At 36.4% G+C, this 16,119-nt stretch overlaps 1 protein-coding gene across 9 annotated transcripts in view; it reads right to left on the bottom strand.

The window, feature by feature from the left end:
- Window positions 1-289: 289 nt before the first annotated feature.
- The window catches only part of b4galnt1a (beta-1,4-N-acetyl-galactosaminyl transferase 1a), a 42,812-nt gene continuing 26,982 nt past the window's right edge, over window positions 290-16,119 (bottom strand). For 7 of the 9 annotated variants that reach the window (XM_079588134.1, XM_079588130.1, XM_079588133.1 and 4 more), the window contains 8 exons: window positions 15,807-15,913; window positions 15,381-15,421; window positions 12,274-12,454; window positions 11,008-11,100; window positions 10,726-10,913; window positions 9,355-9,495; window positions 1,933-2,170; window positions 290-1,850 (listed from right to left, as the gene is read on the bottom strand). In XM_079588134.1, the coding sequence (XP_079444260.1) occupies window positions 1,633-1,850; window positions 1,933-2,170; window positions 9,355-9,495; window positions 10,726-10,913; window positions 11,008-11,100; window positions 12,274-12,454; window positions 15,381-15,421; window positions 15,807-15,913 (1,207 nt within the window). In that variant the 3' untranslated portion in view covers window positions 290-1,632. The remainder of the gene's footprint in view (window positions 1,851-1,932; window positions 2,171-9,354; window positions 9,496-10,725; window positions 10,914-11,007; window positions 11,101-12,273; window positions 12,455-15,380; window positions 15,422-15,806; window positions 15,914-16,119) is intronic. The other 2 variants (XM_079588137.1, XM_079588138.1) reach the window with 1 other exon arrangement.

The raw sequence follows: 16,119 nt of genomic DNA, 5'->3' as shown, positions 1-16,119 counted from the left end.
CAAAATGATTCAAGAGGCCCAATAATTGGGTAAATTGACCTTTGCAACAATAACCTATGACAGACCAGGGGGAATCCCAGTAGGCCTAAAAGAGATTCATCTAAAAAATAAATGTATTATATGACTCTATACAGCTATATGAATACATATTTATCCATCAGTATTTTAATTGAAGGCATCTCATAATAGCAACACTGTTTGCTATTTTAATAAACTAGTTTAATGAATTTCAACCCTCTACTGGGGTTTTGATGGTACATGATAAAAATGATTCCACATCCTTTCTTGGTTCATTTGGGAACATTTTATTTATAAAAACTTTGACAATACAAAATCACAAATCTTTTTCAAAAATGTCAAGAATACAAAAATAAACAAATAGAGCATATTAACACATTGCAAACAAAGACATCCTTGAAAAGTACCCCATGGCAAAATGTTGCCGGGGCAACGAAAAGAAACTGAATTTCTGACCATGCAAAATAAAAATAAACCTTCTTAAAAGCTTATCTACACCTTCATACACACATTTTCTATGTACAGTTCATGTAATTTTAAATAAGATTACTAAAGCAAATAATCTTGCCGCCTTCTCACACCATGTGCTCCTGTGACGGTGTGACCATGTGTCCGAAAAGGAAGTACCACTTTCAAATGGTGCTTGATAGTGACTGCCACACCTTGGCTTCGCCTTCTGAGAATATAGTTCCCAGTATGTATACGGTTAGAAGATGGCTGTGTCTCATATGACCTTGTTATTTGTACATGCTGATGCTGTGACTACACAAACCACAACATGTAAATTGGAAAATGTTGGCATGATTGGGAGCAGTGTGCTAGCTGGAGCCATTTACCGCCTGTCTTTGTGCTAAGCTAGGCTAGCGGTGGGTGCGTCAGACCGAGTTACCGCACGGAGATGAAAAGGGTATGTATGGACTTATCTAACTCTGGGGAATACGCTGAATAAGCTAAAGTCCCAAAAAGTTGGCGTGTTCCTTTAAGAAAACTTTCTGATGCCTGAGGGCAACGCTGTGCTGTAGACTAGAGGGTTAATGAACAGCCAAGATATCTAAATTGTACAGCTATACTCAAATGATTGAAAAATAGCACCATGAATTACAATATGTATTAAATTTTAAAATAATAATACGTTAAAACATGTTACTTCTGGGGAGCAATCTTACCCCAAGGGTCTAATTTTATATTTTCTCTTCAAAACAAAAACTATAATATCGAGTAAAAAAATATAATGTTCCCACAAACCCCTCATTGATAAATAGACAGAGAAACTTTTAATATTCAGCATAATACAATGTCACAGATTTACATAATACAATGTCACAGACTATTTTGCAAATAAGACACAGAATTAGTATAACAGATCTCACAAATGTTGATAATTACAAAATGACCAAATTAAAGAGAACATCATAGAATGTGTTGAGATGTTAAATGTATTGTTCCATTTATTGTCAAGAGAAAAAACTAAGGAGGCCATTCATTTTGTTCTGGGGTTATTTTGTCCATCTTGTCCTAATCTTCTTCGGGTCCATGCATTCTGCCGTTATGTTTGAAAAAGGCTTGTCGTCTCTTTATCATAGGGTGACTGCCATGAATGTGTTCACAGAACATTTAGTCGCTAGTGACACATTTAAAATGATTCTTGAGATAATAAAGATCATATTCATTTATAGAGGTCTCTTCCGAGGAATGATAACGGAACTTGGCATAGGCTTTGTCAGACTCAGACTGTCCCCCTGGCAACATCGCCTTGATCTTCGAAGCATGACTGACAATAACATCATCACAAGAGCCCACATGAAGGGAGCCAAGCCCATCAATATAAAATGCTGAAGAAAGAACAAAACCGTCAGGGTAATTCTAAAACTTTGCCATATGCATGCATGATCTACTTTGCATTAGACCTCTTACCTAAATGGCCGACTCGAGCCAGACGAGGGTCGAAGCCTACTTCTCGTATCTTTTCGGTGCGAGCCATGAAAAAATTGATGACGGCATCTGCAACAACACAATTGGAAAATCCCTCGATGGCGTGGTGGAATCCTGTCCTTATGTGTAAGCAATCTCCCTCTTCATCACCTGCGTCTGTGTAGATGATGTGTCGATAGGTGGCAGTGTATCCCGTCACTTCTCTGACTGCTCCCCCCACCTCACATAGCAAACACAAACCCAGGAAGAAGTTTGTCAGTCTGATTATTGAAAGTACATTCATGATAATTGCACAACAGTATTCCCAACACGATTTAAATGAATAAATATACCGTATATATTACATTAAAGCTATAAATAGGCTATATCAGTTAATATTAGTCTTTTACATTTAATTTGAATTATTCTTATCAAACCTATTATAATTTATTAATTAATTTAAACAAATTTATTATAATACACTTTTTAAATGTTATTCTCTGGACGCCTTATCTGTGCTTGGGATTTTTTTTCCGGCAACAAGTCAGTCAGTGGCTGTTTACATGTAGGCTACACCTTTTGTTTGAATTCAATGAATTAATTCCGATTGATGAATCCAAACATAGTGTTACATCAACCCGATCACTTTATTTATCGTTCAAATGCCATAAGCTTCTAATCAGAATTGATTTTTTTGACATGCATGATGATGCAAAAAAAAAAGGAGAAGGATAATTTATATAAATATTTAAACAACAAATGAAGCAAATAAAGCAAATAAGAGTTACAGTAGACTAAGTGCCTTGGTTTATGTTTGAGGATTAGTTAAGTGCTTTACGGGTAAAACACGTAGTGATTTACAGCCTAAGACACACCTCTTCCAAAAATTTCCATTATGGGGGTTTTCACAAGTTTCCATTGTGTTTAACATTCTTAAAAACCAGATAGTCTGTTGTTGTGCTGTTATCAGTGATCTAGAGAAAGTTGAAAGGTTGTTCAATATAGGTTCATGCTAGAACACACTATATGGGGGTTCACAAGTTTCCATTATGGGAACCTTTACACTCTAAAAAATTCTGGGTTGTTTCAACCCAATTTTGGGTAAAATATGGACAAACCCAAACGTTGGGTTAAAAATGTAACATACTGAATTTTTACTAAATTTACAAAATTTACAAAATTTTTACTAAATGTAAAAATTTAACCCAACGGCTGGGTTTGTCCATATTTTACCCAAAATTGGGTTGAAACAACCCAGCATTTTTTAGAGTGTATGAAATGTCATTTCAAGTGTTTAGTTTTCTTAAAAAATACATAGTATGTTGTGCCGTTATCAGTGATCTAGATAAAGTTGAAAGGTTGTTCAGTATATGTTCATGCTAGAACACACTATTTGCTGACTTCGCTGTAGCCTATATCTGCAGCTGTTCACATCTAGGAAATAAAATAAAGTAGTTAAGACATAACCAGAGAGAATTTGTGCAACAGTCATATTGTGTAAAATAGAAGGGAGTAACATATTTCGGTAACATCTAATGCTGGCTCGTCAGATTCCGGGACCTTGCTTTATATCTGTAGCTGTTCACATCAGATTATTATGCTTTGGTGGTTTGAAACAGGTGATTATATATCACCAGAGTGAAGTTAACAAAGCCACTGTGTCTAAAATAGCTGTTCACATCAGAGAAATATGCTTTCTAAATGTGGTTGTTTAGCCCTAACTAATTGCTAGTCGGGCGACTAGTTGTTAAGGCACACTTAGTAGTTATGTGTATGTGCAACTTACCCCAGAAAGTTCTTAGTGTTTAGTAGTTCTCAAACGACTTATGTAATAAATTAGTTAAATGACAGTGAATTCACCCTCACTGAATGTATTGACTGACTATTACAACGGTGAGGCTACTTTAAGAGGCCAAACTTCTTTGTGTCCCATTCTCTACAGTCTACAGTATGAGTGAATTAAAGAGTACAGACAATGAAGAATGAGACAATCTACTCCAGGATTGAGTGATTAAGTATTTTAGTGTTTCTATGAAGGTGATTTTAGCATTTTATAATAGAATATGGATGGAAGGTATACTTCCTCAAAGTCGGAAGGAAAAAATGATATTAAAAAGCCAGGGAAAGATTCAAGTAATCCTATACCTTCGAAAATGTGAGGTTAGAGCTATTGAATGATAATTTAATAGAGAGATAACTGATAGGTTGCCATATCTTGGAAAGTGTGTTTAAGTGTGGAAGAGGGATTCTGGATCCGATAGTATCTTTAGAATCTAAAATAATGAAGGCATTTATAAATAAGGAAAGTGTCATCACTCATCACTGTTTTCTTCAATATAGAAAAGGTGTATGATATGTTGTGGAAGGAGGGATTTTTAATAAAGCAAGGAAAGATTAGTATAAAAGGAAGAATTTATAACTGGATTTTTAACTTGGAGAAGCATTAGGGTGAGGGTTGGCGGAGCTATATCCTCTGCCCTTATTACACTTTCATTATCAGTTACACCAGTGTAATAAGTCCACTTTTATTTATCATCATGATTAATGGGGAAATCATGGTTTGCTGATGATGGGCCTCGCTGGTTTACAGGAAATAATATAGAATAGAATATATAGAAAATGCAATGTACGTTAAATGAAGTTGAAAAGTGGCAGGCAATTTGTCACAGGGAAAACAATATTTTAGCATATAAGTTTAGAGAAAACTGAACTTTTCCCTATTTTTGTTAGGGAAAATACAAATTACGAAGTACTCAAAAGTAATACGCATTTCAAATACTGCCCATCTCTGTAAGTGCTTAGCATTCTTAAAAACCGGATAGTCTGTTGTGCCTTCATCAGTGACCTAGATAAAGTTGACTGTTCAACACCAGAGGCACTTCAGCAACTCAGTGAATACTGGAATTAGCATTAGGCATTCTTAGTTTACGCTCTTGTGAAATCAGTCGCTAGTACCGCCTTCTCTGTGACATCACACACGTCGTTAAAGATGGCAAGCGATGATTGGTCAGGCAGCAACTTGTAGTCTAACATGTTTCTTGTCCACGACAGGACAATAATTTAGGAGTCAAAATCGCATAATCTGACACAGTGACTATTGTAACAGACAAAAATATTGTGTCGCCTGAACCCGGCATAACACGTAAAAGCCCTTTCACACAGAGCGCGATTAAACGCCGTGAATGTATGACGAGATGACGTTCTTGAATCGAAACAAGAGATCAGTCACAGCGCGACAAAGAAAGATTTGGGTTTTTTTAACCACTGTCTCGATTTTTTCCGTCGCCCCACAATGAAATCAGCCGTCCAATTAGATTTGAGCTATACCCAAGCCACTGCTGTTGCTCAAGTGTAAATGTGGTGGCACGGGTTTGAAAACCTGTATGAACACAGAAGAAAAGTATTCCAGAAAGAGAATGCTGAGTTCTTGTTATCATTGGTGTCTGAAAACAGATTTTTTCATATGTTCTTTATACAAATGATAATTTCTATTCATTTTCCACTGAATTATGTGATTATAACTCCTGCCCTTCCGAATGACAACGTTGTGTTAATTTCCTCGTTCTGAGCTCAGCACATAAACAACTGAGAGAAATGTTTCTACAGATGAAACATGAAGCCAAATATATATGCCAAAAATTACGACGATGGTTCACCTGCCTACGATATATGTTCTGTATGGGTTTTTCCTGCGGCTCGTGTATTTTTATGATAATTAAGTAAGAAATGCTTAAATGAGAAATGCCAAGCAGGTGTAGCGTTCAGTTTATTATAATACACAAAAAAGAATGCACATCTGCCCATTATTGAATCAAAATCCACTCAAGACTGCACTCGATGATGGTTTCTCTGTAATATTTAGCTTAATTTACTGTTATATCTTGTGCACCAGACGAGGTTAAAGCCAAATGGGAAAACGTACGAGATGCATGCACGAAAAAAAAAGTCTCAGTCAGCTCCTATTGTGCAGGCGTGAATCAGCTGAAGCTAAGCATTCGTTTCACGTTCAGTTTGAAAGCTGCTTTCGTCTGGGAGTCGCTTAGCTTTATCTCGTCGCGTTTAGTGTGAAAGGGCCTTAACACACTCATTGCAACCCGTTTAAAAGACACATCATTTAATGGTAAAGTTAGAACAGCCTGAATTGCAACCAGTGACAAAATATAACAATACAGAGAAATAATCAACTAACTTTGACCACTTATCTAGTCCTCTAATCCATTTAAGGCATTTAATTTCACTCGACGGCCATCTTTGAAACGCCTCTCTGACAGCTATTTCAGTCATGTACAGAGTACATAAGTACAGCTCCTATCTCTTTGAATGGGGAAACATAAAATTTTCCGTTTCAAATGTTCACCAAGCTTACGATTAAATTTCATATTTGAAATCACCACTGAAATCTGACAATAACTGTCTCATAAATGTAATTTTTTTGTGCTCAAATAGAGTTAACGATTATTCACCTCTTTGCCCTCTCCGGTCATCTGACTTAAATCTGCTTACTGTACTTCATGTTCGACTTTCAACAATGGGTGGTTGATCATTCAGTGCCGTGGCTCCGGAACTCTTCCTCTAACTCTTTGTGACACTTCTAATATATCCTCATTCAAATCTCATATTGTCTTACAGTATTTCCAACCCTCCTGTTTAGTGTTCTGCTGTTGTTACTGTATATTTGTATGTGTATATGTACACAAAGATGTTGATCCAGGAACATGTCGTACCTTGGTGGAATTAGGTTTTACGTTCAAGCATGCGTTTTCTAGTTCACAATCCCTCAATAAGCCAAACACACTTTGAGTATTTGTTAAGGGTGGTGTTTGTTTGTTTAGTGTGAAAATGGCAGCAATGTTTCTCAACATACATCCAACAGCCTTTACCTTTAGTAAATGTTTGTGCTTGAGGCAGGTGAAGCAAACCCCATGTGCATGATGCCTCCGGCTTACTTCTTTGCATCTTACAATTTTCTGTTTATGTTATCTTTGAATCTCATTTGTTTGCCACAACTAGCCAAACACAAAAGCTTTGTGGTATGAGAAATATATGCGCAGTATGTTTTTTTATTTAAATGTCATCTTTGGTTTTGTAATATGCACATTTATGCGTTCCTTTATGACTCTTTATGACTCAATTTAGACCAGCTGTAAATGCACAAATAATTACTATGTTTCACACTATGAAACAGTAATTCATCACTATGTTTCAGAGATTTTGTAAAGCAGTTTCTTATACATCCCTGTTTCTAAATCACAAAGTTGTGGCTTCATATCTGGGAGGGAGAAACTGCAACTATGTGACAGTTGGTGTAGGAGCCTAATTTTGCGTATGTTAAGTGACAATTATTGCATATTATGTGTTGTATTTCAGTATTTTAATATTCACAAATATTAAAAAAAAATCAAAGATTGAACAATGGAACCATGTCGATACTGCATCAAATCCAGCAGATTGCACCTCGAGAGGGCAGAAGGTTAACACTTTCTTGCAAAAAGAAAAATGGATCTCAGGCCCAGAATTTCTTTACGAATTCACAGATGAGTGGCCAAAGAACATGAACCAAATGATGATATCTGCAGATGATCCAGAGATCAACAGGTCGGTTAATTCAATAAAAGCCCGACAAAATAACAGTTCAGCTAGACAACTGATTAATCATTTCTCCTCTTGGATAAAGCTTCAGCGCATTGTAGCGTGGATGCTAAAAATGAAAACCATGCTGTTGGAACTTGTGCAAAAGAGAAAGACTCTTACTGCTGCAGAGACTTCAACCAACTCAAGTAAAAGCAAGCATATTGTGAACAAAGGGATGCTAGATTTTAAAGCTAAATGGAAAAGGAGGCAACATTTCTGTTGATGATTTGAAAGAGGCTGAGCTTGAAAAAGTGAAATACTGTCAAAGAGAGAAGTTCACTGACATGATTAGTTCACTGATACTGAGAAGTTCGCAACATGGACATTCCGTAAAGAGGCAGTTTGATCTACAGATTAAACCCCCAGTTGCACAATGGAGTTTTACATGTCGGTGCACATCGAAGATCCTTCTTCACTAGACACTGATTACTGTCTAAATGCTATACACCGGTTTGTAGCCAGAAGAGGACAATTGAAAGTTCTCAGGTCAGACAATGGGACCAATTTTGTAGGTGCTGAGCGTGAGTTAAGACAATCCATTGGAAAATGGAACAACCAAAAGATTCAGGACCATCTCAGTCAGCAAGGAATTAAGTGGGTTTTCAATCCTCCCACTGGATCTCACCATGGCAGGGCATGGGAGACATTGATGCGCTCAATAAGAAAGATCCTTAATGCTACAATCAGAGAACAAGTTCCTGAGGAATGCCTTCAAACAGTTTTCTGTGAAGCAGAAGCTATTATCAACAGTCATCCAATCACAGCAGCATCAAGTGATGTAAATGATTTGGAAATTTGACTCCGAACCACTTGCTTTTACTCAAATCAAAGCCATCGTTGCCTCCAGGACTGTTCGACAAGGACGACCTGTATTCTCGAAGCAGATGGAAACAGGTTCAGTACATCTCTGATCTGTTCTGGAAACGCTGGTGTCGGGAATACTTGCCGCAATTGCAACAGAGACAAAAATGGAATAACTCGACAAGAAACTTCTCTGTTGGAGATATTGTTCTGGTAGTTGGCGACTCCGCCCCCAGGAATTTATGGGTATTAGCAAAGGTCATTGAAACCATTCCTGATAAGAAGGGTCTCGTCCGACAAGTCCGCATTAAGACAAAAACTAACATTTTGGAAAGGCCCATAATAAAACTTTGTCTGTTGCAGGAGGCAGAATGAATATAGTGAAGGCAATACGTCTATAAGAACCCAAATTTGTGTTACTTTGGACTTTAAGAATTTACTAAGAATATTAAAGTAATACGGCTCCTTCGGTTTACATTCAAGTAATTGTTTCAAAGAGTTTGAGAACAATTAGAGGCCGGTAATGTAGGAGCCTAATTTTTCTTATGTTCAGTGAAAATGTTCCATGTTACATTTCACTATTTGTGTTTTGATTGTAAACTTTCTTTATTGGTGTACTATTTAGATAATCATTCTCTATATTTACATTGAAATATGTTATATGTTAAAATTGTGCACTGGCCCTTTAAGAATTGCGACTGTAAGTGATGCGGTTGAGCGTCCTTTTTAGGAAATAGAGTGGAGTCGCACAGTTTTCTTTACCGCATCCGTGATATTTATGATTTAAGATTATATTTTGTTTACTTTATTTTATTCTGGATTAAAGGAAGATTTTACCTGAAGAAAACGGTGTATGTGAATTGTTTTTAATGGACACGGAGCGAGTTGACTGAAATTCTTGCGATGCACACTCACAGTTGGGTTGACATTATTCATCACTTCCTGCTTTCTCCTTACTAACATGTAAAAATGCAACAAAACTTGCTCTCTCACCAGGTCCAAAGTGGTTCTCTCCAAAATATCCACCATCTTTTCCAGTTTGGTGCTTGAGGTGAAAATGAAGTCATCATCCACCCAAAGCACATATTTGGTTGTTGCCTGAGAGACTGCCAGATTACGCCCAGCAAACCAGCCCTGTAATGATGAGCAGGCAGACAAACAATCTATTAGTCACTGTTACGATTTCCTGATAGGTCTAGGGGAGGAATGAAACAGTAAAAAGGGACGGTGGTGAAATGAATGTGCAACAGCATGAAGCCACCCCGTCTCCAGACCCAGAGTTGTTTCACAATAACCACGTAGTGTTCTCATTCAAGAAAGTAGTTATATTTACAAATTAGGCAAAAGAAAAAGAAAGGTATCAAGTTCAGGAGGGGGTATAGCCAAAACAACAAACATAATCAGTCTTACTCCTCATTAACCAAACTACCTAAACTAAAAGAAAACAAAACAAAAGTACAGCAAAATAAGCTAACTCCCTTGCTAGCATAAACAGGAGAAAAAAAGTATGATTCAAAATAAATGGCACCCACCTCCCTACTAACCCCACAAAATAAATAAATAAATGATTAAGTGACAAGCTTCAAATAAACCAAGAGAAAATGATGCATTAAGTCAAACAATGATTAACCAGTAAAGGTAACACTCACTTCTGCCTTTAAAATCTCAATCAGGGAATGAAACAGTGAAGTAGTTTTCTCTTTTTAGTCTCTTTCTAAGTAGTACACACAATATAAGGTAGAGACACACGGTTCACTACTGGCTTCAACAAAGTCTCAGGTCTGGGGTTGAAGACGGGACCTCATTGCTGCTGCTGCTGCACACAGTCAAGCCACCACCAACACAGCTCTGAAGGTGTTTGCAGTTTAAATACTCCCAGCATCCAATCACAGCAGGCCATTGATTATCTGTACCAGGTGGAACCATTTCTCCTATGAACAGAGACAGGGATAGAGAAAGAAAACCACACACAGCTGAACACCCACAAACAGAACCTTAAGGCTCTGGACGTAACACCCCCGCCACCAAAGACTATAACCGCCCACTGGTTATAAGTCAACATACTAATTCACTAATCATCAAAACAGATTAACCGTCTAAAGAATGAGTTCTGGACAGGGCATCAGCAATGATGTTGTCCTTTCATGGTATTCCTGCACAATTAAAGACCACCGCATTAAACGTTGATTAGTGTTAGACATGCGAGTTAAGAACACCAATGGATTATGGTCTGTATAAACCAAAAAAGGGCCTTCACTTCCACCCAGATAAACTTCAAAATTTTGAAGGGCTAGTAACAAAGCTACTAAACAGTCACATAATAGCTCCAAAAAGCCCACGCTGAGTTAATAATAGCATCCATACCTTGCCAAAGGGCATGATATAATGTTCAATGTAGGGTCCAGTTACAGGTTTAGGATCACTGTTGTCATCAGCTATCACTATAGTTATAGTGGGGTAGAACTGTCGAATGCTGCTGATCAAATCCTGAAGTTTATCATATCGTAGAAACGTTTTTGTGGCAATGGTGACCAGAGTGCTTACATTGTATTCTGTGGGAAGGAAAATATCAAAACATGAGTATTGTGAAATATCTAATAAATAGAGTTGAAAAGACTTTATAACTATTTAATATATCGGTTTTACCTTTTCTGGGTCCAGGATTAAAGAATTTAGGCATTGGTGGATGTCTGATCTTAATTGTGAAGGTGGCCAGGAAAATCCCTGCTTTAAATTGTACTGTCATAGACAAAGGAAAAGTGTTATATAATTAAAAAGACTACTGAATATAGAGCTAGATGTGCATTACAGCATAAATACATGCTAAATGACAACTATTGTCAGTAAATTTTGTTTAATCAAACAGTTTATAACATTAGGCATATAACATGATATACATGTGTAATCTCAAATGTATTTGTATTGAAATGTATTTTCTTTATGATGCTCCTTAATTCACTGTTTTGTGTGTGTGTGTTTTTTAATCCAATATCATTATCCTCTATAAATCCCATGGCATTATACCCTCGGTCATTACAACATTGAAAATTGTCAATATTTACCCTTGTTTCAAAACTGTTCGCAGTCATTTTATTGACTGTTGGAACACTAAAGTCATTGGAACACAAAAGAGGAATTAAGAATAATTCTTCACAAATCTTTAAGAAGCTCCCTCCATTCAACAGTTTAGTGACCATGGGCTAACAAGATCCATAAAAAGTAGCCCAAAGTAATTTTGTGATTCTGAATTCTGATAGGTTTGTGAGAGAAACAGACCCAAATGCAAGTCATTATTTACTCCAAGTATTGTCAGTACGGTAAATTGCGTTTATCAAACATGAGACCTATAAAACACCATTAGATAAAGGTTCTGTTTTTAGCCATCATTTATTTCCTCTGTGTTATGCGTCTAATCTTTAAAGTTTTGGTAGTTTTTTGCATTTCTTTTTATTGAAATGCATCACATCCTGATCTTGATGATCTTGCCTGATTTGTGCACTTTGGATATTTAATTCTATATTATTCTATTTTATAAAACCTTATAGATGGCTCTCTGTCATTACAAGATAATCACAGGAACCTGTTATACAAGACGACAGGGAACATATGGTGGCCAGATAATGGATATTTGCCTTGACCAAATCCTTCTCTATGCAGTGCTACTGTACAGTCATAACGGCAATCATGAAGCTGTTAGCTCAGTGTTGGGGTTTGTTGTAATTGTAGATGGAGCAGAGAACATGTTTCTGAGGGTAAACTTTTTTTTAAATCAAGCCAATGAGATAATACATCGTTGTTGTTTGCATAACAAACATCTGCATTCATTATACCTGCTGATGTTACATTTTTTATTATTGCTGAATTAAAGAACATAACCGTATTAGATTAAAATAATGTGTTCTGGGGTCTCACCTACATCTGCTGTGTTGGGATGGAACAGTGTGTTTGTGTAGGTAACAAACTCAAGCTGCCGGTTTAGTGAGGACAGAGATCTGCTCATAAAACTAATATGCATCTCTCCTTCCCCTTTGACTTGCACTCCATCCACCAGTGCTGCCCTATTGAATGTTCCCATTGTAGCATTCAGATCGACCTGCAAATGATATTGTATGAATAATAGGGTCAAAATAACTTTTGAACAAAATTACTTTCATCATAGAACAAATTCACCCCCTCATGACTCATGTAGCATTCTTTGAATCATATCTCAAAAATGATAATCGTGTAAATTTACCCTCATTTCAAACGTGTATGCTGGAACATGAATCAAGGATAAAAAATAAAAAATAAAAAAACACACTAGAGTTAACTGACCATGGGCTAACAAGATTCATAAAAAGTAGTCCAAGCTAATTTTTGTGATATATTTCAACACATCTGAAGTCACATGATAGGTTTGTGTGAGAAACAGACCCAAATGTAAGTCATTATATTCATTCTCAAATAATTATTATCTTTCTTAACAAATATGGTGCATAATACTGCATATGGCAGCTCTGATGCCATGATGTTTATTCACAAGACATTTTTAATGTTATCAACATCCAAACTGAACACAAATCATATGACATCTCTGGAGACTAGAATTATAGAGTGTGAGTTATATTAGAGAGTTATATTTTTTCTTCCTTTTTGCAGCTTAGATTACCCAAAAACGAAAATTATGTCATTAACTACTCGCCCTCATGTCGTTCCAAGGTCTTTGGAACACAAATTAAGATATTTTTGATGAAATCCGAGAGCTTTCTAAACTAACCCTTTAACAGCCCATGGTCACCATTGAATAAATAAAAACTGTAACGGAATATAGGTTTGAAATGACATGAGGGTGAGTAAATAATGATATAAATGATTCCACTGATGGCAAGTTTGAAGAACCCAAGTGCAGTATTTATTTATATACAAACATGAACAAACTAGTGATGCCATGTTCAATGAACATGTTCATTGTGTCTGTCACGTGACAAATGAACGAAACACTCGGAAGGTAAAGTAATTATTTATGTTCCCTGTAAATTATTTTTGACTGCATTATAATGATTTCTTAATTCAGAATATGATCGAGATTGAGTATGAAAATGTGTTCGGGGAATTTGGCTGTTAAAAGTATAACATTTAAAAGGGGTGGTTGATTGCGATTTCACTTTTTTCATTTTAAATAGTGTGTAATGTTGCTGTTGGTGCATGAACAGTATCTCCAAAGTTGCTGCGCTGAAAGTTCAACGTAAGCAGAGATATCGTCTTTTAAAAATCAGGAAGTTTAATGCCTACAAAAACGACTCGAATGGGACTACAACGAGATACTTCCCGGGTTTTATACGTAACTAACCCATACATTTACATCAACCCTCCCTCCGGAATATGCAAAAAAGGGGCGTGGTCATATTTCTGCGGCTTTATGGAAGAGGAAGAGTTATAGTGGAGAGCTGTAGCCATGCCATCGAAAGGGTGTTATTTTCACGCAGCTGTCAGGTCTTCTGTGTTCGGCCTCCTACGGACGCTGTAGTTCGTCAACAATGGCTAAAATTTCTGTTTGATTATGTTCCTGAAAATTACAATCGTAGCTCTCTGTGCTGCGCATCTTACGGAAGACAGCTTCCAGAATCTCCACGAATTCAATGCCGGATTAAACAAGAAACTGTTACTAAAACATGAAGCAGTTCCAACTTTAAACCCAGAGGCAGCCGTTGTTGGGCCACAACCTGTAAGTAAGACTTAATAATTTTAAATGTTTGCATGTATAATTTCAGACGTAATGTTTTAGTTTTGTCAAGGACGTAAACAAATGCCAGCGCTCGCGTTATAGCCACTTAGTTATGCTATTTCGTGTGTCTATGACAAATGCGTACAAACATTTTGAACCTGCAATTTGTAATTATGTACTAATTTTGTAAATATATTTTCCATGTATACTTTATGAAGTAATTTTTCAATTTTATCAAGAACGTAAACCAATGCCAACGTGGTTTTATAGTAGCCATTTAGTTCGATGCTATTTTGTGTGTATAAGACAAACGTGTATAAAGTTAAAAAAAATATATGTAATCGCAACAGCAAACTTCAGCTGCGGTATTACTCAGTCATTTATTCTGTTATATTAAATGTTTAATCGGGAGAAAACCGTATCTCAAAAGCTAACAAACAGCATTGGCATTTTCAAGTAACAGCGTATCGAAATTATTATATAATAATAGTAGAATAGAATAGAATAATAATAAAAAAAAAATGTACCATTCAGAAACGTTTTGTAAGAGCCGTGTTTGGGGAGGTTCTGCTTGACTTTCTGGGTCTGACTCTGGCTCAAACTGTACGGCAGTATTGACACCATTATTTACATTTGACCGGAGCTCATGCAACCTTCGCCCGTAAAGGTGATGGGTGTGAAGTTTCCGGACAACGTGCACTACGCAGTTTAGCCAATTACAACACACCGGCCCAACTAACCAATCTGAGCCCATGCCTGTTTCTGAGGGAGTGGTTTCATAGAATCAGGAAGTCAACCGGTCGTTCAAATGACAGAGGAGAAAGCGGCTTACAATAAAGGGGAAATTTATGAAAAATAAGGCAAAAAAAAAAAAGAAAAGACGAAGACATGTTATATTGCATCCCATAGACACAATCATGCAAAGAAAAAAAGCAGTAAACCACCCCTTTAAAGGATTTTAAAAGAACGAAATGACTCGAAAAAAAGATTTGTTCATCTTAGCTTGACATGGAGCTTTAAACCTAAACATTAACAGAACATTCACCAAACAGTGGTTACACAAGCAATTCTAGACAAAGACGCATGGCAAACATGAGGGCTTAAATACACAAGCTCTAGTGACTAAACCAGACAAACCAGTGAACATAATCAAGACAATTAACCAATGACAAGAGACTAGAGAATCACATGACAAGACAGGAAACATGACACATGAAACCAAAACAAACTATACATTAAATTAATAGTTTAGCAAAAATAAAAATATATATTTAATGAATTGCCATTTATGAAACAAACAGAATGACCGACTTACCAAATAATGGTCCACTTTGTTTATTTGGTTCAGACTCAAACCTGTACAGAACAGAACATTAACAGACTTCATGTGTAGTCTTGTGCTTTAACACATAGCTTATATGCAAAAAAAACTGTTCCAAGTTTTACTGATCATAATCTTTGATGATGCTAATTTATCGCAAACCAGGCAGGTGTTAAAATGGCTATTATGTACAAGACAAAGGTATATGTATATTAAAATAAAATAAAAATGTCTTAATTTCCATTCTACAGGAAACAAAGTTCTTAGGCAATTCATCTCAAGACAGATATTAAGTCTTCAAAACCGTAACACAAATTTGACTTGAGATTTGAGTCAAATTCTTTCTAAAATGGCAAACATGTGGTGAACTCTGTTTATCTTCTGTCTAGTATTATATTATAAAAACATGTAGTGTTTTACCAGGAATCAGAATGGTCCTTGTTGGTCTGACTTCCACACCCTGCGTAGGGTACTGAAGAGGGCTGTTGGCTTCAGATAAGATAAGCGAGTCTGCAGCTGTATGCATCCTGAATAGAGAAACACTGTTATTTTAAAAGTCATGGTCCTACTTGACAGAATTTTCCTTTTGTGTGAACTATTCCTTTAATATATCCTCATGTTATTCCAAATACAGTGAAACAATAAAGACATAGCCTACATTTATCTTTACAATTAAATGTATTGGGTGTCCAATGTAGTTTGGACCCCAACATTCTTCAAATACCTTCTTTTG

Source organism: Phoxinus phoxinus, assembly GCF_949152265.1.
Source record: "Phoxinus phoxinus genome assembly, chromosome: 18".
Taxonomy (NCBI): Eukaryota; Metazoa; Chordata; class Actinopteri; order Cypriniformes; family Leuciscidae; genus Phoxinus; species Phoxinus phoxinus.
The sequence above is the reverse complement of the archived record's forward strand: the minus strand, read 5'-3'. Positions and strand labels throughout refer to the sequence as shown.